Source organism: Plectropomus leopardus, chromosome 2 (genome assembly GCF_026936395.1).
Source record: "Plectropomus leopardus strain MGB_pleo_1.0 chromosome 2, ASM2693639v1, whole genome shotgun sequence".
Lineage (NCBI taxonomy): Eukaryota > Metazoa > Chordata > Actinopteri > Perciformes > Serranidae > Plectropomus > Plectropomus leopardus.
Genome location: NC_142177.1, coordinates 27,813,751 through 27,835,343, shown reverse-complemented (window position 1 = coordinate 27,835,343; position 21,593 = coordinate 27,813,751). Strand labels below are relative to the sequence as shown.

At 38.5% G+C, this 21,593-nt stretch overlaps 2 protein-coding genes across 2 annotated transcripts; both read right to left on the bottom strand.

Moving 5' to 3' along the window:
• Positions 1–2,116: 2,116 nt before the first annotated feature.
• hyal1 (hyaluronidase 1) lies at positions 2,117–9,112 on the bottom strand. The gene is made up of 5 exons (XM_042495925.2): positions 8,954–9,112; positions 8,203–8,642; positions 6,336–6,806; positions 6,067–6,156; positions 2,117–3,689 (listed from the first exon to the last, which is right to left on the bottom strand). Exons 2-5 carry the CDS (start codon positions 8,638–8,640, stop codon positions 3,363–3,365), a joined length of 1,326 nt encoding a protein of 441 aa, XP_042351859.2. The 5' UTR covers positions 8,641–8,642; positions 8,954–9,112; the 3' UTR covers positions 2,117–3,362.
• A 2,112-nt stretch (positions 9,113–11,224) lies between these two features.
• Positions 11,225–21,299, bottom strand: hyal2a (hyaluronidase 2a). Its single transcript, XM_042507033.2, has 4 exons — positions 20,920–21,299; positions 17,545–18,517; positions 15,876–15,965; positions 11,225–12,373 (listed from the first exon to the last, which is right to left on the bottom strand). Exons 2-4 carry the CDS (start codon positions 18,472–18,474, stop codon positions 11,981–11,983), a joined length of 1,413 nt encoding a protein of 470 aa, XP_042362967.1. The 5' UTR covers positions 18,475–18,517; positions 20,920–21,299; the 3' UTR covers positions 11,225–11,980.
• Positions 21,300–21,593: the final 294 nt, after the last annotated feature.

The window sequence follows — 21,593 nt, the reverse complement described above, 5'->3', positions numbered from 1 at the left end:
AAGTATATGTCGAACTATTTGACACATTTAATATCCTGATCAATACACTCCACCACGCCTCTGGTGACATAAACGCACATAAATCATGTAAACAAGTGCGCATCAGATCTTTAAGAAACCTGATCAGAGAGTCGACTCCTCTGAAGGACAAAGACACGGAGCGTGACAAAACAGTTATTAAACCAAGAGCAAGCGAGACGATCTCTAGACCGAGCAGCAGGGAGAGGGGAGACGTGACCATGGAGGGGTGACAGAGCGAGACGCCAAAATGAAGAAATGCAGAGATGAGAGGATAGAGAAATAGAGGGCCTGCCAAGACCTGACAGAGGGAAGACGAGAGGACCACTCAAACCAGATAAACAGATCAGACTGGCTTCTCTTTATGTACGCTCACTTATGACACTGAAAGGTAATTTTAAAGTTTGTGATATTGTTTCAAAAAAAGTCTGCTGGTTAATGTGTAAAACTCACCATGTCAGCCAAGTTTTTCTTTTGAATTTTCAGGGTCTAAATGTGCAAACACGTGTGGAAAAGTTCGACTATAACATTTAATCTTAAATGAAAACAAAAAATAATAATAAACTCAAGCCAATTAAAAACAAAACATCATCACCATTTATAATTCCCTCTCTGTATCTGGATGGAGGAAGTGGATTTTAAGGCTGCTACGGTGAAGAAAATAATAACGAACAGATTGACAGGCAGCTCTGAATGTCAATGAGCACGAGAGCCTCGCTGTGTTTTTTTTCTTGCCATTATCAAGAAACGGCAGGTAAATATAGTGTTTTAAGGTGGACATTAAAATCTGTCCTCTTCCTCTGAGAGACAATTGTTTGTCTGGTTGAAGAAAACTACACAATAAACTCCAAAATTATATAGAAAAAGCACACCAGCTGATATCGCTCCACAGCTTTTCAAAAAAGCGTCTATCTCCTCCTCATTTCCTCACACTCCAGCCTGCGATGATAAAGCCGGAAGTAGGAAACAGAGGGGCCTTGTGGGAGTCTGTTCATCCAGCCGGCCGATCCTCGAGGGGACGCAGGAGGGAAATTACGATCAACGACACCAGTTTGGAGCAGCGGTGGCTATCAGATGAGACAACATTGTACACACCACTTGTAAATCAATCAAGGTCACCTCATGCTCTCGCTGCCTCTGTGTTACAGTTTCATTCATCAGGAACAATTCAGCCGCCGCAGAGTCGGGGTATGAAGTTATCAGAACCTGACGCAGCGAGTCAAATGTGTTTTTTCCTCCGCAGTTGTTTGACTGTTCTTGTGATTGCTAACACACACAAAGCTCTGACCTTGAGGTCTCATGCGTCTCCTCTGGTTAGCTGTCCCACAACACCACCTGCTGGTCAAAAACCATCACACAAATCATTGACAGTATTTCCCAGCCGCTTTGGCTCATGTTCTGAACAGTCTTTAAGATAAATTATGCAACTTTTTTAGAACTCAAACAGAAGTAATCCTTCCTAATCATTATGACCCACAAGAAGTGTGTGGCAGCGTATCATTCGGCAAAGACTCTGCCCTGGATGTTTATGGGTGTATACTAGGGGTCGACACGTTATCAGCCTGGCTGATATTTGGCATTTTGCAGATTATTTGTATCATTTTAATGATCGACGATAAAATTAATTTATAAAAAAAAGCATGCATGTTACACTCAACCAACACCAGTGAAGGAAGTCTGCAATACATGCAAAGAAAGTGTCTGCATGGGGAGAACTTTTCTTTGTAAAACTTCGGGGAGATATTTTATGTATTCATTTTTTTATTTAAATTGTCCCTTGACTTTATTGTTTTTTTAAGTTGCAGAGAACTGGCTGTATATGTTGAAAGTTTCAGTTCTGATTAAACATTTACTAAAGGCATCTAAAAAAAAGTTTTGTGTTGGAGTTTATTATATTCCAGATTTCGACAGAATTATTTACATTTTTGTTGAAAATGCATATCAGTTCCAAATATCGGTTTTTGGTCTCATTAAGTACTAATCATCAGTATCTGTATCGCTCAGGTGAGCAACCAGGTACCATACAGTAAGCAGTACAAGTAGCCAATACAAAAAAAATTGGTTTCGATCTGATGCCAAGTAATACAGAAACAGAATCTCCAACGTCAATATCTTTTATTATTAAAAGCGCCTTCTGTACTTTAATGTCGGGGAGAGCAGTGTGTCATGATTTATGAGGTGAATAATCAGTCAGCTTGCTGGACCGAAGCTGTCTGATACTTCACGTCCAGTCTCCGCGTGTGTGTACTGGAGGTTTTCAGTTTAGTTTCCACATTAGATTTCCAAAAGTAGTTGAGAAGTCTTGTGATTCTGCACGTGTCAAACTCGGACTGAGCAAAGAGAAACCTTCCTCCTTGTGTGAAAACAGTCTTCTAGTGTCAAACTCTCACATACGTCATTCTGCACAAACATCCAGGTGAAGCAACAATATGATGCGCTTATTTTTGAGCGGAGGGTGATTTTGGGGGAATATTCTCTTAGGACAGTTTTAAGCTGATTTCGGGAAGATTTAACACATTTTATGTTATTAAACGACACATTCTTTGAATATTATCACACATTTGTGAAATGTAAAAATGAGCCTGAAAGTAGATTCAATACTTTTAAAACTTTTAATGCCAGTCAGAATAAAATTTAAGGCCTAAAATCAAAACTGAAGGACAATTTTATTTTGCCCAAATGTTTATTGGAAAATCAAACATGACTTTTGTTTGTCCAGAGAAAAAGTTAGATTGTCTACGGCAACTGTAATAAAAACAGCCCTTTTTAGAGAGGAACACATGGAGGACAATGAACACGTAATATTATCATAAAAGTATCTATTTGGTTTGCCAAAAGAGATAGAAAATATCTGGCATTTCTGGCCGGTTTTCTGGGCTATTTTGTGTTTCTCAGTCTGCATGTGCATGCATCCACTGCCTTAATTTCCTTCATGAAGAGTGTAAGAAACCGATTTTTTAAAAATTATTTAACAAAAAAAATTGGTGCTACAAATTATTTTGAGATTTTACAATGTAACGTCAGAAAACTATAATTCATAAAATCCTACTTCCAAGGTCTGAGCATTTTTAAAGACTTTTAAAAGACTCATTTAGGTCAATTTAATACTGATTAATTTATTATTTTATTTTATTTTATCTTATTTTATTTCATTTTATTTATTACTATTTAATTTTAATATTTTGTAAACATATTAAACTGGGATATATTCACATTATGAAAGGTCATTAAGAAAGCACAAAAAAGTTCATTCACAAGAGACCAAACCAGACCCAGTGCACCTCTGAGGTGGTTTTACAGACTAAACTGGTATTTATTAGAACATTACTAACCATTACCTGTCTTTACCCCCGAGTGGTTTTGGAGCAGCTCTCACCGCTCCAGCCTGGGTAACACTTGCACCGAAACTCAGACTTCTTGAACGTTACCTCGTGTGTTTTCATCTGTCCTAAAACGCTGTAGTGCCGCCTGCCCTCTGGTTTCCTCTTAGACACCACCTTCCACACGGCGGGGTCCAGGTGGAGGTAGGCCCCGGAGTTCGGGTTCCTCCTCTGGCATCTGCCCCGAGATGAACACATGGTCTGGCTGCACAGAGTGGCCGCTGCCGTTACGTTCACCAGGTAGGGACCCAGAGTATCGTCGATGAAGTATTTGACGGCCTCACAAGTGGCCTAAAAACGGAAATGAGATGAGATGAGACGAGACAACTTAATGAGAAAAAGTCAAAACACATCGTTGCAAAGTAACTTGATCCAACTGTGTGGCAATAGTAAAAGAAAGACTAATTTCCAAGAAGGGGAGATATTATGCAAATTAATTTAGCCTTTTGTTAAATGAAAGTACAGTGAATACTTGTGATCTGTGTTTTAAAACTGAGCAAACTGGCTTTTTTTTTTTCCAAAAACATGGAAATGAAAGAAGAAATGGTACAAAAATTTGCAAGAACTTAGTAAAAAGTACAAGAAAATTACTGGAAAAAAAAACAAAATTACATTAACTAAAGAAAGTTTTACCTGGAAAATTGCTTGAAAATATAAATGTAACATACTTTTAAATTATGTAATTTTTTTACCTAGCTTCCCCCCCCAAAAAATATCTAAATCTACTAACTGCTCTTTTTTATTTTTTAATGTTTTTGATAGAAATCGCACCATTTTGCTCTGGGTTCAAAGGTTTAAATACTTGTAAAAGGCGTCTGAAGCAGCACAAGAAAAGTGATGTAGATCTAGGTCTCAAAGGGTTAAAGGAGCTCTATATAATATTCACAGAGGATCTATGATTCAGAGGTTAATAATAATAATAATAATAATAATAATAATAATAATAATAATAATGCTCTGAATGTCCTGTAATGCTCCTTTAAAGGCATGTGTATTCAGTAAGATCGAATGTGCTGAGTGACACAAATATTTTAGGGACGTCAGAAAGTATTAGGAGGAAGTTGCGGTCTTTTCATTGGATTTGCTGACAATAAAAGAGATGTAGAATAATGCCAGACGTTCTTTATTTTTTTTTAAAGTTAAGGAAAATCTCTGAAGGAAGTAAATCTTCAAAACATATTGCTGATCAATAAGTGATCAACTTGCTCTCTTTAAAGTGTCTAACTTTAAGAATGCACACATAGTGTGGCGACGACAAGTGTGGGCTTTGATTATATTTCATCGAAATGAAATCATCTCACACAGTTATTCTGCAGCACAGCAACGTTGTGTTTGCTTAGGGCGGTGTCTGAGGTCGTTTCCTGCCTCCTTGTTTATCAGTCATGATGCATATAAACCCACATAGATACTGAATAAACAAAAAAAAACATTATCGTGATCATCTTTTCTGAGGAGCTCTTACCAAAAACTTTCCACTGACACAGAGATTTTCAAGAGAAACACAGACGAACATAAGCACAAAGCATGTAGTCCTGCACCAGAACATACTGTGTCCATGGAGACGCTCAGTTACTCAAATAAACTTAAAAAGCCTTCACTTAATGATGAGCAAGAAGTACCTTTTGTCATCTTTTGGACCCAAAAAGACCCACCACGTGATGGATACAGATATGTCTTATCTCTTATGGTTTTTTTTTTGCTGAGAAGAGTGAGCTGTGTTTAACCCTTTTATATCTGGCTCAACATTGGTTTTCTTGTGCTGCATTCAAATCCCTTTCACAATCACTTTTACCTGTGAAACCTGAAAACAAGAAACGTCTCACAAATTGAAAAAACAAGAAAGCAAGAAAGAAAGTCGTAGTAGAAGAGTAGAAGATGACAAGGAAATTAGCTGAAAATTAGCTGGGATGGATTTTGAATATTATCCATAAACTAGGGGAAAATGTTGAGAAAACTATGTTTATAATCCTCTTAATTATACATTTAAAATTATGTTACATTATTTAGTTTTTTTAGCCTTGTCTTGGGATCATTTTCTTTTCTTGTTTGTTTTTTTTAGTTTACCTTTTTGGCTTATTTTTTAATTTTAGTAAAGTCTTGTTAATTTTGCGGCCATTTCTTGTTAAGTTCCTTGTGGCTCTCCCGTGTTTTTGAAAGTAATCAGGCTAATTTACTCAGGTTTCAAAGAATTAACTATGAACTGAATTTTTTAAAAAAAAAAGGCAAATCCCGTAACGTCACTAAAACTTCACTAAAGCCTCTCTGGCTTTCTTTCGTTGCTCTTAGAGACTGCTTTGTTTACCCACACATGAAGGTATCTTATTTATATTATACTGAGTGGATAGTTTCATGATATATACTTGAACCTGTCCAGGTCAGAATCATTATCATACAGTATATTGCTTGCTGTAATTAACAACATGAGGGTTAAAAAAGAAGTTAATGCATTTTGCTTTGGAATGACTCCTTGTTATTTTGCAGACATTGCAAAGACCGAGTAACTTCACTTCCAAATTAGAGTCAAAGGAGAAGTTTGAGCTCAAGATTTTTATGTAGATAAATAACAAAGAACTACCAAATTTCCAGCATTATGACTGACGTTCATTTAGCTGAACACCAAAAAGAACTTTAAAGTCATTTTTATCATTTCTTCAAATTCCTGCTGTACCTGAGATTTGGAGAAGGCATGGTCGCCCCAAAGCACCACCCCTGCAGATGCTAAAGCGGCACTCTCTCCGATGGTGTAGACCAGGTGCTCCTGTAGAAGAAAAACAAAGGTTAAAGAAGCAGTGGAAGATTTAGTGGCATCCCGCGGTGAGGATTAAAGATTGCAACCAGCTGAAACTTCTCCCGGTTAGTATCCAGTGTTCATTGTTCAGGCGTTTTTAATAATAATGATAATGAACAGAACATGGGGTTAAATCATCTGCCACTCACCTGGGAGAGGAAATCTAAGGTGTACGTGTAGACGATGCGAGTGTAGGGGAACACAGGCGGTGCAGATGGAGTCTGCTGATCTGCTGCTCTCGCGGCCTCCAGGATGAGGTGGTGGGTGTAGAGGAGCACTTCTCTGCCGAGGCCTCGCAGCTGCAGGCTGAGGTAGATGTCAGGATAAAGAGCGGAGGACACATTCCACAACCACGACAGCTCGTCGTTCCTCTTCATCTCTACAGGTGGACACTCCCCTGTGTAGTTTTTTTTTTTGACGCTGTAGTAGTTGTAGCATTCGGGGAAACCGTAATAACCCCACAGCCCGTTTGGTCTCTCCTGCTGCCCCAGCTTCAGCGTTTCCTCCATGAACTTCCTCCCGGCTTCCTCAAACTCCACTCGCGCTGCAGCGTCGACCTGCGCAGGACTCCAGTCTGGATGCTTGGACCTCACCAGTGCTTTTGATCCCTCCATGTACACCTGTAAAGCACATATGGAAAACCTTTTTTACAAGCTGAAACTTAAATTAAGTTTCTTTTTCCTGTTTCTCGCTCCAGTCAAAGAAACACTTGATTTCAGCAACTTTTTTTAGCTTTATTGGACAACGACGATCTGCCTTTTATGAACGCACCTGACCAGTGCATAAAGAAGTTGGATGCTGTACAGCATTGTGCTTTTGGTTTCATTCCTGGCTGTGGAAATCGCGTACAACACTGTACACTGTATGTTACTGCTACATGGCCTTCTCTGTCCGTGGACCCAGCCTCGCATTGTTTGCTTTTTGTGTATAAATGTCTGCATGGGCTGATTCCTTCATATTTGTGTACATACATGTGTAAAAACCCAAATAATTATGGCCTGTGCTCTTACAATATTCTAAAAATATTGGTCTCCAGGGTTTGAACAGAACTTGGCAAAAAGCTTTTAAAATATGCTACCCATGTTTGTGGAATAATTTACAGAAGGACCTGAAATTGTCTGAGTTGAGAACCATCTGGGAATTGAATTGTTTGCATGTTTTTTTTACATGTTGTTGCCTGATGTGCAACCAATAATAAACAAGACTGCCAAAACAGACTAAATATGCACCAATCTCTTTACTTTTTTGTAGTTTTTCCACTACAAAGGCTGTATCATAAAAAGAAATGTTACCAACCTGTGATGCAATAAAACAGTTTCTTAACAAAGTGAACTGTAAAATAAGGTATATTTTAGCATCATATCAAATTTTTTAAGCATAGTTTGATTATTATCGTGATAATATTGTAAATTGCAGTTGTTTGGGCCAGGATAATCTTGACATGAAATGTTCATATCATCCCATGCCTCGTCGTAGGCGTGATGTCTCACGCTGCCCTCTTGGACAGGTTGCTCTTGAAAAAGAGATTTTAAATCTCTCTCTATAAGCAGGTTTCCATTCTAGATTTGCGCAAAAATTAAGTAATATCTTTGAAATATGGCTTTTTCGAGCCTCCTGAAATACCTCCTCATGCAAGCCTTAAAACTTTGTGATAAATGGGAGGTTTTTTTTTTTTTAAATCTATGTGTTACCATAAGAAGTATTTTTATTCGCAATTTCAATTTGAGCAATATGAGCCTTAATGGAAACCCACTTAATGAGACATTTATACATATATATATATATAACCCTTTGAGACCTAGATCAACATCACTTTTCTTGTGCTGCTTTCAGACACCCTTTTACAGGTATTTAAACCTTTAAACCCAGAACAAGTTGGTGCGACTTCTATCAAAAACATGGAAATATGGCAAAGAGCAACTTGGTTCTACAGATTATTACAAGAAAAAGGTAGGTAAAAAAAGCCAAAAGCCAGAGAAAAACTATAATTATAGTTATCAGAATTACATAACACACCTGCATAGTGTCCCAGTTTCTCTCCCACACAGGCCTCCAGCTCTCCCAGTCCACCACAGCCAGCCCTTGGAAATCCCTGTCAGGGATCCAGGTGTGGATATCTTCAGAGGCCTTCCTGAGGTGTTCATCCACACTGGCGTTTTGTGGCACCCCACCGTTTATCGCCTGTGCTCGGCCTGAGTACCTGGGATACAGACCGAGCATTTCGCTGTAAAAGATGGTGATGTTTTCCCCCGTGAAGCTCTGGTTCTGGTTCTGGACAATGCTGAATGTGCCCAGGTCGAGGTCCACGCCATACTGAGACAGACAGCTGGCTGTGGGGGCGTTCCACACCGTGAGGAAAGGCACCTGGGACAGGGAGCAGGTCTCAGACTGCAGCCCTGACACGAGGCTGATCAGACTGAAGAGAAGTGGCAGCTCATGGTGAGAGGACCTCATGCCTGCAAAGACAGAAAAGACATCACTCTCAGCTAGGACATTAAGTATTGACAGGATATTGCAGACTTGTTATCTTGAAATGTCATCTTTCTAAACTTTTGTTTGTTTGTGAGGAAACTAGAAAGATTTCGTAATCTGCATAAGGCGTCAAGACTTTTAGCTTTTGACCAAACATTTCCTCTTCTTGCCTCAGAATCCTGCATGAATCCCCAAAAACCGCAGATGTTGTTGTGGTGTAGCAGCAAAGTCTTAGTCTATAATCTAATGTAGTGAGAAAATGGCATTTTGGAGAGAATGACAAACAGTAACTCACCTGTTTGGTGTGAACTTTCTGGTTTAAACTTGCAGGGAAAACAGCCCACAGTCTCATGATCTGCCGGAATTTCAAAACACACGAAAAAAGAGGGAAGGCACAAAAGCAGAAGTGAGCTCTGGGATTTCCTAAAAGCCAATCAGGAGCGTGCAAAGGTAACAACCAATCGGACATATGCATTGAGTCTTAAGCAACCAATCATAAGAGACATGCAGATCGTTTAAGCCCCAGATTTAAAGTCACAGGCACGTGAAAAGTAACCTCATTGAATCCCATCATCCTTCTCATGAAGTAACTGAAATATACCAAACTCTGTCTGAAGATGCAGACTTGAGCAGAACCAGTTCTAGTTTTGTTTGGAGTAAAAACAGCTACAGTGGAGCTCACAAATGTCTGTTTTAGCATGATACACACAAGTGCACAAAGACAGATTTTGTTAAACTGGAAACAGAAAAACCCACCAGTCCATTAAATTCATCGACTGATGTGATGAAACATTCACCATTTGAACAAATCACATTTTCATTGAGAGAAAAGGTGAATTAAATACTATTATAATAAGTTAAACTCATGACTGATACTTGATAGGACTGTGTAACCTCCAATGACATCTCTAACATCCTGTAGAAAATGTATTTTTTTATTAACTGTTATTTATTTATGTTCAGAAGGAGATTCTGTATGTGTATTTTTTTTTTTTAAAGGAACAATAAACGGAAGTTTAAAAAATAAGTAACTCTAATTGAAAATAAACACTTTACTCAAGAGATTTGTCCTGGAGATGCAATAATGTTCAGCTCTAAGTGGCTGTCAAGCAAGCCATAATGAACTCTTCAGCCTGCAAATTTAAATGTATGCCTCGCTCAACTCTTAAAAGTAGCAAAAAATAGCTCTTGGCTTAACGGCACCCTATAATTATAAGGGGAGGGGGTACGAGGCAGCAGCAGCCTGCAAAGTGTGTCTGAGGAATAGCTGGTTTTGCCTCCCCTTAGTGGCAATGATGACATGTTTCTCCTCCGGAAGCTTGACTTTTATTAACTGCAAGCACCCAAAAACCATAGCTCTGCAATTTAAAAACATAAATTTCAAGTCTACTCACTTCTTTGGGCAGATTATGAGACAATGGGCCCCTGGGCACAGATCCACATACGGCCCCACCCCTCATACACAGGAGCAAAATACACATTTATGTTTTTGTTGTTTTCAGTCTCTTTGCAGTCAATTTGTGTCTCTTTCACATCATTTTGTGTCCTTTCACGGTGATTCTGTGTCTTGTTATGGATGTTTTTTGTCTTTTTGTAGACGCTTTGTTTCACTTTGAGTTCATTTTGTGTCTTATTTGGGATTTTTTTGTCTTTTAAGGTCATTGTGACACTTTGTAATAATTATTTAGTTTTTGCCTTTTTGGTGTCATTTTGTGTATCTTTGGGATACTTTTGTTTTTTGTTGAGGTAATCTTGTGGGGTTTTTTCATCTTTTGTGTTGCTTTCTAGTATTTTTAGGGTTGTTTTGTGTCTTTTATAGTCATTTTGTGACTAATCTTGTGTCTTACCAAGGTAATTTTGTATCTTTTTGTAGACGTTCTGTCACTTTAATTTTTTGCCTTACTGAGGTAATTTTGTGTCTTTTGCGTTGCTTTGTAGTCATTTTGTGACACATTGTGGTTGTTCTGTGTCTTTTGTAATCATTTTTGAATCTCTTTTGCTTATTATTGACATATTTTTGGGTCTTACTTTGGCTGTTTTGTGTCACCTTGTGATTTGTCGTGCAAAAAAAATGATCAAATATGAAAGTATGTGAATGTCAGCATGAATAATAATAACTGTATGAAGACTGTCTGATCCATCCATGGTTATGGATTAGATATTTTGGAGGCTTCAGAGTCCTTCATTGTCTGCATGCAGGCATATGAAGAGGCACCAGGGTGTCTGAAAATTAAGATACTGTAAGACCTTGTAGATGTTCAGACTCAAATGGTAAACAGATCGGACCGAGGGTTACGCTACGTTGTTTTGATTTCTGAGGTAGCGTGATTTAACATGCCTCTGTGTGAAATGTACTGTTTAAAGCTAAATCATTGTTCTGGCACTGTAAGTTTTTGGTATGTCTCCACGTACATGCCATGCCAAAAGCTTCTCTGGTCAGATTTATGTCGTAATAAACATATATTCAAGTAAGTTCAAGTTGTTTCTATTATTCATTAAAATAAAGATTGACCAAATGACCAACTTTATGTTTTGTAAATGTAAAAAAAAAATAAGGAACAACAACTTCAACACAGAAGTTTATTTAATATGACAAAGGTCAAATTTGAGAAAACAGCATAAAGAGAAAGGTGTTCATGTAAGTGACATTGTGGAACATACAAAGTGTCAGAAATTTGTTTTTTTACATTGTGCTTGTGATGCAAAATAGCTTCTAAAATACAGAAAAGTCTTATTGTTAGCATAAATCGGGTAATGACGTGTTTTAAGAGAAAAATAGTAGTCATGTTTTTGGACACAAACACAGGAAAATATCATATAAAACACCTAAAAATACATTCAAATAAATAGTAATACTGCAATTGCCTCCAGAAAACATCAGATGTCAGAGAGAGGTCATGTTGAATAAAGATCAGGCACTTCAAATATGTTGTGCTATTAGAAGATTTAAGTGCATCAGTTCCACTTTCACTACACGCCTACTGACTCAACTCGTTTATGAGATTTCACCTCAAAATCGTCCTCTATGAGAAACATGGAACCTGACACTTTGGGAAACAGTGACCAAGAGGAAGCTAAGCGCAAAATGTAAACAAGGTCATTTCCAGCGAGCCCTCCATTGTTTAAAAAAAGATTAAAAGTTATAAACAAATATAACTTTGCAATTTCCACAGTGTTTCTTATAAAATTTCACTTTGTGCCATCCATATTTTACAGCAATTGAAAGGGAAAAAAAAGAAAAAATTCCCAACTTGTCACATCTCATATGCTTCAGTATTTAGACATAAAAAATGTAGCCATGTCTACAGTATTGATGGTGCGTCTAACAGAGGAGCACAGAGACAATCAGTAAGATGACACAGTGCAGTGCGGACGCCATGATTTGACCTGCCGTCCCTCTTTGGTGCAGAGGGTCTGTCTGGTCGCAGCCCACTCCCTGGTAGCCGCTGTAGCACTGGCACTGAAAGTTGCTGTGAAAACTCGTCTTCTCTTCTTCGCCGAGCTCGCCGATGACCCTCGGCTTGCCGCCGTGCGTGGTGATAGTGTGGTGGAGGGGGTTCAGATGCAAGTAAATATCGCTGTCTGGATTTTTGCGCAGACAGCGGCCGTGAGAACCACACAAGGTCTGGCTGCATAGCTCCGCTGCCGTGGAAACGTTGAGGAGGTATTGATTCAGGGGACCCCGCAGATAAGCGTCCAGGTCGGAGCAGCTGTCCTGGAGAGGAAGAAGACAAAAAAAAACACATAGTCATCACTCACTTAGGTCAAGATTCACAATGAGGCAGGCCTGCACTGCCGGCCTTTAACACCAGACCTATCCCTGTTTTTACTACATTAATCATGTGACGGCCAGGGCTTCTGTTAACAGCTTTCTGTGCTACATTCAGCAGTAGAAGAGGTAAGCTATTGTAAGGTAAGCTATATAGTATATACACATACTCTGTTAGTTCAAGTACAATTTACTGCATTCAAATATTTTTCAATTTTTATCTCACTTCCTCTATCAGTTTTGCTGCTTGTACTCGTTTAATCTGGTTTTTATCCTTCTGATGTCCTGTTCTTACTATCTTTCAGTGTATTTACTCATTTATCTCTTATTTATCTGTTTTTATCTTATCTTTGTTTTATCCCCACTGATGTGATGTCGTCTCCTCATATTATTTCTTATATTATTTTTATAGTCTTTTATTCTTATATTTTTTAAAACATTCATGCATTTAGTCCTTATACTGCCGTTTGAAATCTGCCTGTTTTATTCCTTTTATTGCTTTACTCCTGTTGACCTTTTGTGTTTGCATTTTGTTCTTGTCTTTTTGTTTGACTTTTCTTCCTTTCTCTGTTTGGCATGCTTGCTGATGTTTATTTTAATATTCCCAGGGTTTCTGCCTTTGCTTTGTCTGTTAAAGCACTTTGTAAACATCTGTTATTAAAGGTGCTATATAAATAAATTCGTTATTATTATTATTATTGTAAAATGTATAATCAGCAAAAAAGTATCAAAAGTTAAATGAGTCGATGTGCAAAATGGTTATATAATCATAATATTACTGTCAGTGTTTGATCATGTGTAAGCAGCATTTTAATGTTGTTCTAACCATTTTACATATGTATACATAACAGGATGCTACATAATAAAACTACCCAACAGAGGTACATTATTCTGTAACATTTTATCATACAGTGCTGTACATATTTTAGCTTCTCTGCTCCCAAACACAAGGAACATCTTACAAACCTCTCTAAAACTCAGTTCACTTCACCAATAATTCTGTCACAGTCTACAACCGTCTTAGATGATTTTTTTATCTTTTCTAATCTCATTTTATTTATTTATTTATTAATTTTTAATTTTAACTGGGTTGTTTTAAATGCTTTTTATTGGTTAGAATATTTTATTACTCTTCTTGTTGTGCACTTTTACTTTTCTTTTTGTGCCATTGTAAGTAAGAGCTTGCACTCAATAAACCTTAAGGACTAAACCAAATTGAATTTAGTATGTCGATCCACTGCTGGTGACAGTAAGTCCTCATCAGTAAAAAAAACTATTGTTTAGATGTACTGAAATAAAGTTTTACTATGATTTATGTGAGCTACACATCCTGTTCTATTAAATGGGACATGTTACTGTGTTGATTCAGGACAAAGTGTCTTTGCTACAAGTGATTCAAATACTACACTCAGGGATAAAAAAAAAAAAAAAAAGTTCCGAAATCAAAATAACTCGGTTCAATTACATGGTACCTGCGGTGTATTCCAGATAGCGGGTTTAGTGAAAACTGACTAAGTTGACCCTGAGATGAGGGAAACTGAGTTTTCCGTTTCTGAGAGAGGTACCTCAAACTGTGAGTGAGTTACCATGGTAACTGACCCTGTGAAGCTAACCTGCTGCTGGCAGGTTTTCTTTTACTAACTCTGAGTTTGTCTGCGTCTCCCTCTGACAGAGCCAGCGTGAGCCACACACGATGCTTCATTTCCTCATTCAATCAGTCCGTATCAAAGCACACATCGAAGTGCAATGATAGGCAGAGTTTTGCTGTAAACTAAAATGTTTAATGCACATAATGTGTCTTCTCAGTTTAAATTGTAAAAATGAAGGTGAAGTATTACGCTTTATAGACATCTCAGATCAATGAATAATTATTGGCCACGACTCATGACGTGATTATTCTCTGTAATAGAAAATAACTCCTATAATAATATTTCTGAGGGAGCAGGATAGTGGTGCAGCTGCAGAATGGGAAGGTGAGTTTTTTCTCTGTCAACTGACTAATTGATTGATCAACTAATCGTTGCAGGCAAACTTGTATAACTGTTTGTTAATTCAATTTATTTACTCATTATTTCTTATTATGTTTTTTATGCAAAAATAGTCATCTGTAAAGTAACTAAAGCATTCAGATAAATGAAGTGAATTAAAAAGTCCCTCTGAAATGTAGTGGATTAAAAGTATAAAGTGATATAAAAAGAACATTTTCAAGTAAAGTACAAGTACCTCAAATTTGAGTCAATGTATTTAGTCACATTCCACGACTGCATAAGACATAAGACACATATTTAGGCACCTGCAAATCAACCAAAACCATTTTCTCTCATTTTCATATCCCTAAAAATACTGTAAGAATGGGTTCCTCATGACTGTTAACAAACATGTCTGATTTTAAAATTACCTAGCAGCCTAAAAGTGAGTGAGCACAAAAAAACCCACACAACCCAAACTCCAGAGTAAATGCTGGCATTGCACGTTTCTGCAAACCACGTATGCTAACAAACAAAAAAACGTTTTCGGCATCTGGTCTTTTCCATGAGCCATGAGCAAATTTTGGCAGGAAAATACACTAAATACTCTAATATGAACACTATAAAAGATATATTACATGTGATATACATGATCTGACCATGATAAATGATAAAATATGCATCTAGTGCTTCCACAATGCTTGTCATTTGTGTCTAAACAGAGAGGGAGAGAGATCGGCGGACACAAAGAGACACAAAAACACAGCCAGAGACACACTAAGCAAACAGGGACAGAGACAGGGACAGAGACAGGGACAGAGACAGAGACAGGGACAGAGACAGGGACAGAGACAGGGACAGAGACAGAGACAGGGACAGAGACAGGGACAGAGTTCTCCGTGTGATTAGAAAGGAGCAGAGAAGGAGAATTGCTGCTGACTGGCACAGAGGAATGCGCTCCTGGTGTTTATGGCCAGGCGACTGCTGATGGGTGGCTGCGCGGAAATTAACATATTAGGGTGCTTCAGCGTCCACTGTGAACCCAGTGTAACAGTGGTCCGCGGTTATGCAATTGTCTTGCATAGATGTCACACTATCCATCATTCCCTCCTCCTCTTGATGTGAAAATCAGTTCATATACATCTCATCTGAAGTACCTCACTTCAGAAATGCTGATATGACATCATATCCGTGGCTTGCAGAGACGTACAATGCCAGCATTGTACTCTGGCCACTGGGCTGACTAATAGATATCTGCTGTGTATCTGAAGACATAATTTAAGATGAAACTCAAGCCACGTACTTTGATCTGGAGCACTGAGGAGTAATTGTTAGTTATCAAATGACTGCACACGTGACTGGTGAGAGCAACGGGGTCAAAACTCACCAAATGACAACGTTTATGGTAAGATTTGTACAGTAAGTAAGTAGTGTCTGCATGATTCATGTGTTTGTTTTATAATTAGCATGTGGATGCTTACTTTTCTGCCTGCATAAGCTGCATCTCCCCACATGATGATTCCAGCGGCTCCCAAAGCCACGCTCTCCCCGATGGTTGAGACGAGGTCGGTCTGTAAAAGATGACATAGCGCTTTAAACCACTTTCACATTTAACCTTTAACATTTCTGAGACTACAGACCAAGCACAGAAAAGATCCACTGTTGAGTGTCACTAAAACAGGGTCACAGTGTTAGTGGGGCATAAGCTACTGTATGTGAAGAGCTCTTATCTGTTCATTCTCCCATAAGGAAACGGTCTATAGAGTGTAAGCCAGATTTTCAACTTAGCCAACACCCATCCTGCCCATTCCACATAAATGAGAGGTACTGGGGTGTCAATCAGCCACCAGAACAGGAAAGGACTGTTGCTGCCGATAAGGAAAAGCTGAGCTATAGCTCCATGCAGCCAGCACTGATCAGAGAGAGAGCTGAAAGTTAGAGCTACTCTGTGACTGAAAGTGGAACAAATAAATCCATACCATCTGCTTCCTAAATGTGTATAATACAGGGTTCCCACACGTTTTTACCAATAAATTTTCATAAGTTTTCCATGATATCAACCTCATTCCATGACTTTATGCACATAGTTTAAAAAAAATATAGCGATGCAGCAATAACTTATCATTATCACTTGCTAGTAACCGGCACATAGGATAACTTCACAAAACAGCAACGTCCCTTTATGGATACAATAAACATCAGTATAGTTTGTCATCTTGTATTCCTCACATGTTCACTCATATCCCACAAGGCACTCTAAGGACTTTTATCTTCCCTATTGCCAGAGTTCCCTCTATCAATATTCACTGAAATACAGAGGACCGTCTCTTTGAACAGTCTTATTGCATCAAGGCAATCACCATCGCTGTTGTCGTTATTTAAAAAACATCAGAAAAGACCTCTAATTTGCAAAGAATCATAGCACTTCATTGATTTGTAATCCATTTCAATTTTTGTCATTTGTGCACTTTCATCAACTTCATATTACTTCTTAGTCTTGAAATTTTGATCAACTATGCAATCTGTTTTCTCTCTTTTTTATTATTGATATAGGATATAGGTATTTTTTTAATTTTCTGTCTTTTCTGTACATTTGTATGTGCAAATAAACAGATAAATAAACATAAACAAACTAAGCATTCACAACGTTGTAATAAATTAATGTTGATTCCCATCATGTCCATTCAGGCTTCCCCCATCCAAGTGGATCAGTGACTCAACACACTGGCTGGTTATTGGACATCTATACATGTATAGATGACAATACCTGGTAATTCAATCAAATGTGTACATTGGATGGAATCAAAACGCATCTTTAGGCTACGTGTTGTCTGCAAACAACCAACCTATAAATGGCAAATTGTTCTGTCTAGGCTGAGAAATAGTTGAAGATGACAGAGCGATGCTACTACATACTTTAAACAATAGCCAAAAAAGTATTTACTAAAAACTTTCTTTGATTCCAAACAATTTCCAGGCCTGGAAAACAGTTTTCCTAATTTTCTACCTTTTGAAGGAATATCATGACTGTGGGAACCCTGACAATCATACATGACTGACACTGCACAGCAACACATTATTCATATTAAACAAAAAATGGGAGGAAAAAGTTTCAGGAAGAGAAACCAAATTTAGGAACAGTGATTTCACCTCTGTCAGCTGTTCCAGGGAGTTGATGTAGGTGGGCCGGGTGTACACAAAGACAGGACGTGCCAGCCCATCGCCTGATGATGCTAAACGCATCCCCTCCTTCACTCGGTTCCTGACAAACTGACGACCAGACTCTGAGGAACGCAGCACATCGGCCAAGTAGATGGAGGGGAAGAGGGCCGTGCTCTCAGTCCACAACCATTTCAGCTGCTCGTTTCGGGCCACCTCCACGTCAGGACAGCGGCCTGTGTAGTTCTCCAGAGTGCGCCTGTAGTCGTGATTGTAGCAGTCAGGGAACAGGTAGAAACCCCACAGCTGGTTGGGCCTCAGGTTCTTGGCATACTTCAGCGTCTCCAGCATAAACTTCCTGGCAGATATCTCAAACTCCTGCTGGGCCACTTTTCCCACCTGCTCTGGAGGCCACGTCGGGTTCTTCTGACGCACCAGCTCACGAGAATGTTTGCGGTAAACATCTTTGTTGTCCCAGTTTCGTATCCAGAGTGGCCGCCACTCCTCCCAGTCAATAACTGCCAAACCCTTGGCCTCTGCTTCCCTTATATACTTCCGCACTCCCTCCGGCATCTTACTCAGGTGCTGCGTGAGACTGGCCATCTGAGGCAGCCCGCCGTTCACCGCCGTCTCATCTGGCTTGAAGAAGGGGTACAAGCCCAAGCGTTCCTTGTAGAAGATGGTGAGGTTCTGCCTAACAAAGCCCTCATTGGGTGAGGCCACAATCTGGAAGAGGTCCAGCTGAAAGCGAATACCATGTCTTGGGGCACAGTCCTCAGTCGGGGCATTCCAAGCCAGGAGCAGAGGCTTTTGTGAATACAGTGGCCATCTCGTGGGTTTCAGTCCCAAAGCATAGAGGCGGTCCCACAGCAGCACAATCAGCAGGAGTACTTTCCAGTCAGGCAGAGTCCAGTAAAACATGTCTTCAGATGGGAATTGACAGAAAGGACTGTCACTCTCTGCTCTAAAAATAACAGAGGAGATTAAAATATAGTTTTTCTGTGTAATTTCAAATAAGTGGGAGTCCCCTGTTAAGTCATCCATTAAGTTAGTTACTCAAAAGATTATTCAAAGGTCAAACTACACCCATTCTAAAAATTCATAAATGTTTCCTATTGCATAAGACAGTCTAAAAAATATTAGCCTAATATGAACAACTCTCTCCCAAACCAAACACTAGGGCACTTAAGCTGAATTTTGCAATGTAATAGGGAAAGGGCTCCCAGACATTTCCATGACTTTTAAGGGACCCATGGTAAAATGAATAAAATAAAATGTAATGACCATTCACAATGTATAACACAAACAGAACTGTAGGGTAACATGGGGGAAGATGCTCCTCCAGGTAAGATGTCCCCACCCCTGAATTCCTCCTCTAACCACTGTATGGCACTAAATCTACCCCCTACACGCACTGAATGGCTATGCTATTGTGAATTGTTGAGTTTCATGTGAATTGCTGTATTCTTTAAGATTTATTCCACCAGAACGGGGACTTTAATTGATTTAAATAAGTTAGGTAGCTCGTGTTGAGCTTGGTGGTATCTTGCCTCAATATTGGGGCTCTTTACAAGATTTTCATTTTTGTGCTATAACAACAAAATTGGCTAGTTTACCAATTTATTTCTCCCTTCAGTGTGTGGTTAATCCATCATTGTCCTGCACATGCAAAAACATTTCCAATTACGTTTTAATTTTACAGTGAATTGACTTCTTAAGGGGGGCATCTTCCCCCATTTTACCCTATTGTATACTTTAATCCAAAAGTTAATTATCATATGAAAATTAAACAGCAACCTTTTCCAATCTCCAACAGTTGGTAACGTGGTTTTACATTACGTGGACGGTTATCCACGGAAGATTACTGTAACAATTATTTCATCACACACAACAAAATTTAATGGCTTTTCAAAAAAATTTCAATGATTTTCTACTAATTCCATGGCTTTCTCCAGGCCTCAAAAATGAGATTAAGAAATTCCGTGACTTTTCAAGGTTTTCCATGTCCACGGAAACCCTGTATATTGTAAAGTCTGGAGCTCCTACACAGACAATGACTGGTGAAAGATGCTTTAGGTGACACAGAGAGCACCCAAGGAAATGTTCTGAATAAGAAGAAGGAACTTCATAGCTGCCCTATAGCACGATCTCTGTGTAAAAATGCCTACTGAGATCAAACAGGGGGGAGCTCTGAATATATGGGTACATTTTGTGTTTATGAACGGAGAACACCACAACAGAATAAAGCTAATTTAGGTTTAAAACAGAAAACATACGAGGTTCCAAGATGAGACCTCTCTGGTTTCTGGCTTTGACAGAGAGTAGTTCATGTTAAAAAATATTTATTAACTTTTCTAAGCCATAGAAATAACATGCTGGAAATTCTTAATTTAGGTTGCATTTCCCTTTAAAGTCTTTAGAAATTACAGTAATGCTTTAAAATTAGAGCTCAGGGATAATCAATACTACAACACAAACTAAAAGTTTGTGTAGATTATGACAACCTCTTTTTATTTATTTATTGAAAACATCTCAACTATGTGTGAAAAACACCCACGTCTTTTGTTATATGTCCTCTTACTAATAGAAAATCACTGTGATTCACTCAAATTCAAAGAGGGAATGGTAATTACTTTACTTTTCTAATAAGTTAAAATTACTCAATTCTTTGTCTTTATTTATTAGCAATGCTTTTAAATTCTGAGCCTGAAAATAGGCTACAGTGACGTTTACTGTTGTCAGGGTTCATACAGCTTGAAGAAAGAGGGATTTAAGACTTTTTTTTAGACTTTTTTAAAACCTATTATGAGTTAAATTTAGGACAGCATTTTAGTAATTTACAGTAGCTAAAACTGTAGGAAAAAAGCATTAACCTACACCAGTTTCTTATGACAAGGGAGATTGTTGCCACACATATTTAATGCAATATAAAATATGACTCTTTGGTGAGGCATTCTTTATTACTTGGAGATTTTACAATTCAACATCGGAAAAACTGTACTTCCAATGTCTCATAATTCTCAAGACTTTTGAAAGATCGATTAGACATTTTAATACCAATCAATTTTTAGATTAATTGTTTCAATGCCTTTTAAGACTTAACTCTGGCTGTTGTGCACTACTCTATCACCAATGCTACAAACAGAATAAAGACAAACAAAAATCTAGCTAGCTTTTGTCTTTTTTTTTTTAATCTTCCTTAAGTTAAACGTCCAGATTCATAATGTTCTCCAGTCCCTTTGAGCTATAGTAAACATGAACTGACTTCAATTAAATGACAATTTGGGTGTTTTTAAAAAAAAAAAACAGTAAATCACGACAGCAAAGTTAACCAGTGTAACGTTAGCTGCAGCTGGACAAACTTACCTTTACTGGCAGACTGAGGAAGCATTCCCAAAAACCAGAAGCCTGCTACTTCAAGCCGCTTTTTTGTGAGTTGCCTCAAAACAAACAGGAAAAAATCAATATGGACATTTCTTAAGAGCAAAAATGATGACGGGGTGAAGTTACAGCAGCATGTGTAGCTGGTCGGTGTGTTAGCTCCGTCGGTCGGTTAAAGTGAGCAGAAGTGAAGTTGCCCCCTGCGATGTTGTCAGTTGCTACTGCTCCGCGAGCCAAACCACTTTCAGGATGTTCCATTCATGCTGGGGAAAAGGGGGGGAGCGGCGAAACAAACCGGACATCCCAACAACTCCTTCAGCGTGTCTAATGAGTTACAGCGACGTGTTTCTTCAACTCAACTTTACACAAGTCTAAGCGTAATTTACTTGAGTTTACGTTTTGATTTAATCGTGCTTTTAAAAAAAAATATTTCCTGTCCCCAAAAATGAATCGGTCCGCAAAGTTTGCAGCCACCGCGCGCCGTGAAACAGATACACTGTAAAAGGAGCAATGTCAAGACTCAAAGAAGGTCACAGCGGGCCAGTATGCCACATCCCTAAAAATAAGATCATGCCCACAAATGACCACTGTGTTCCAGTGACCTTTAAGTTACATTACAATCAGATATAGATTATGAATACTATGGCATTTGGATATTA

Coding starts and splice junctions, on each gene's coding strand:
- hyal2a (XM_042507033.2), bottom strand. CDS start 18,474: ATGTTTTACTGGACTCTGCCTGACTGGAAAGTACTCCTGCTGATTGTG. Junction 15,966..17,544: donor CCCTGGAACAGCTGACAGAG/GTGAAATCACTG, acceptor CATCTTTTACAG/ACCGACCTCGTCTCAACCAT. Junction 12,374..15,875: donor CAGCTTATGCAGGCAGAAAA/GTAAGCATCCAC, acceptor CTTCCTCTCCAG/GACAGCTGCTCCGACCTGGA.
- hyal1 (XM_042495925.2), bottom strand. CDS start 8,640: ATGAGGTCCTCTCACCATGAGCTGCCACTTCTCTTCAGTCTGATCAGC. Junction 6,807..8,202: donor GAAACTGGGACACTATGCAG/GTGTGTTATGTA, acceptor TGTGCTTTACAG/GTGTACATGGAGGGATCAAA. Junction 3,690..6,066: donor ATGCCTTCTCCAAATCTCAG/GTACAGCAGGAA, acceptor TTCCGTTTTTAG/GCCACTTGTGAGGCCGTCAA.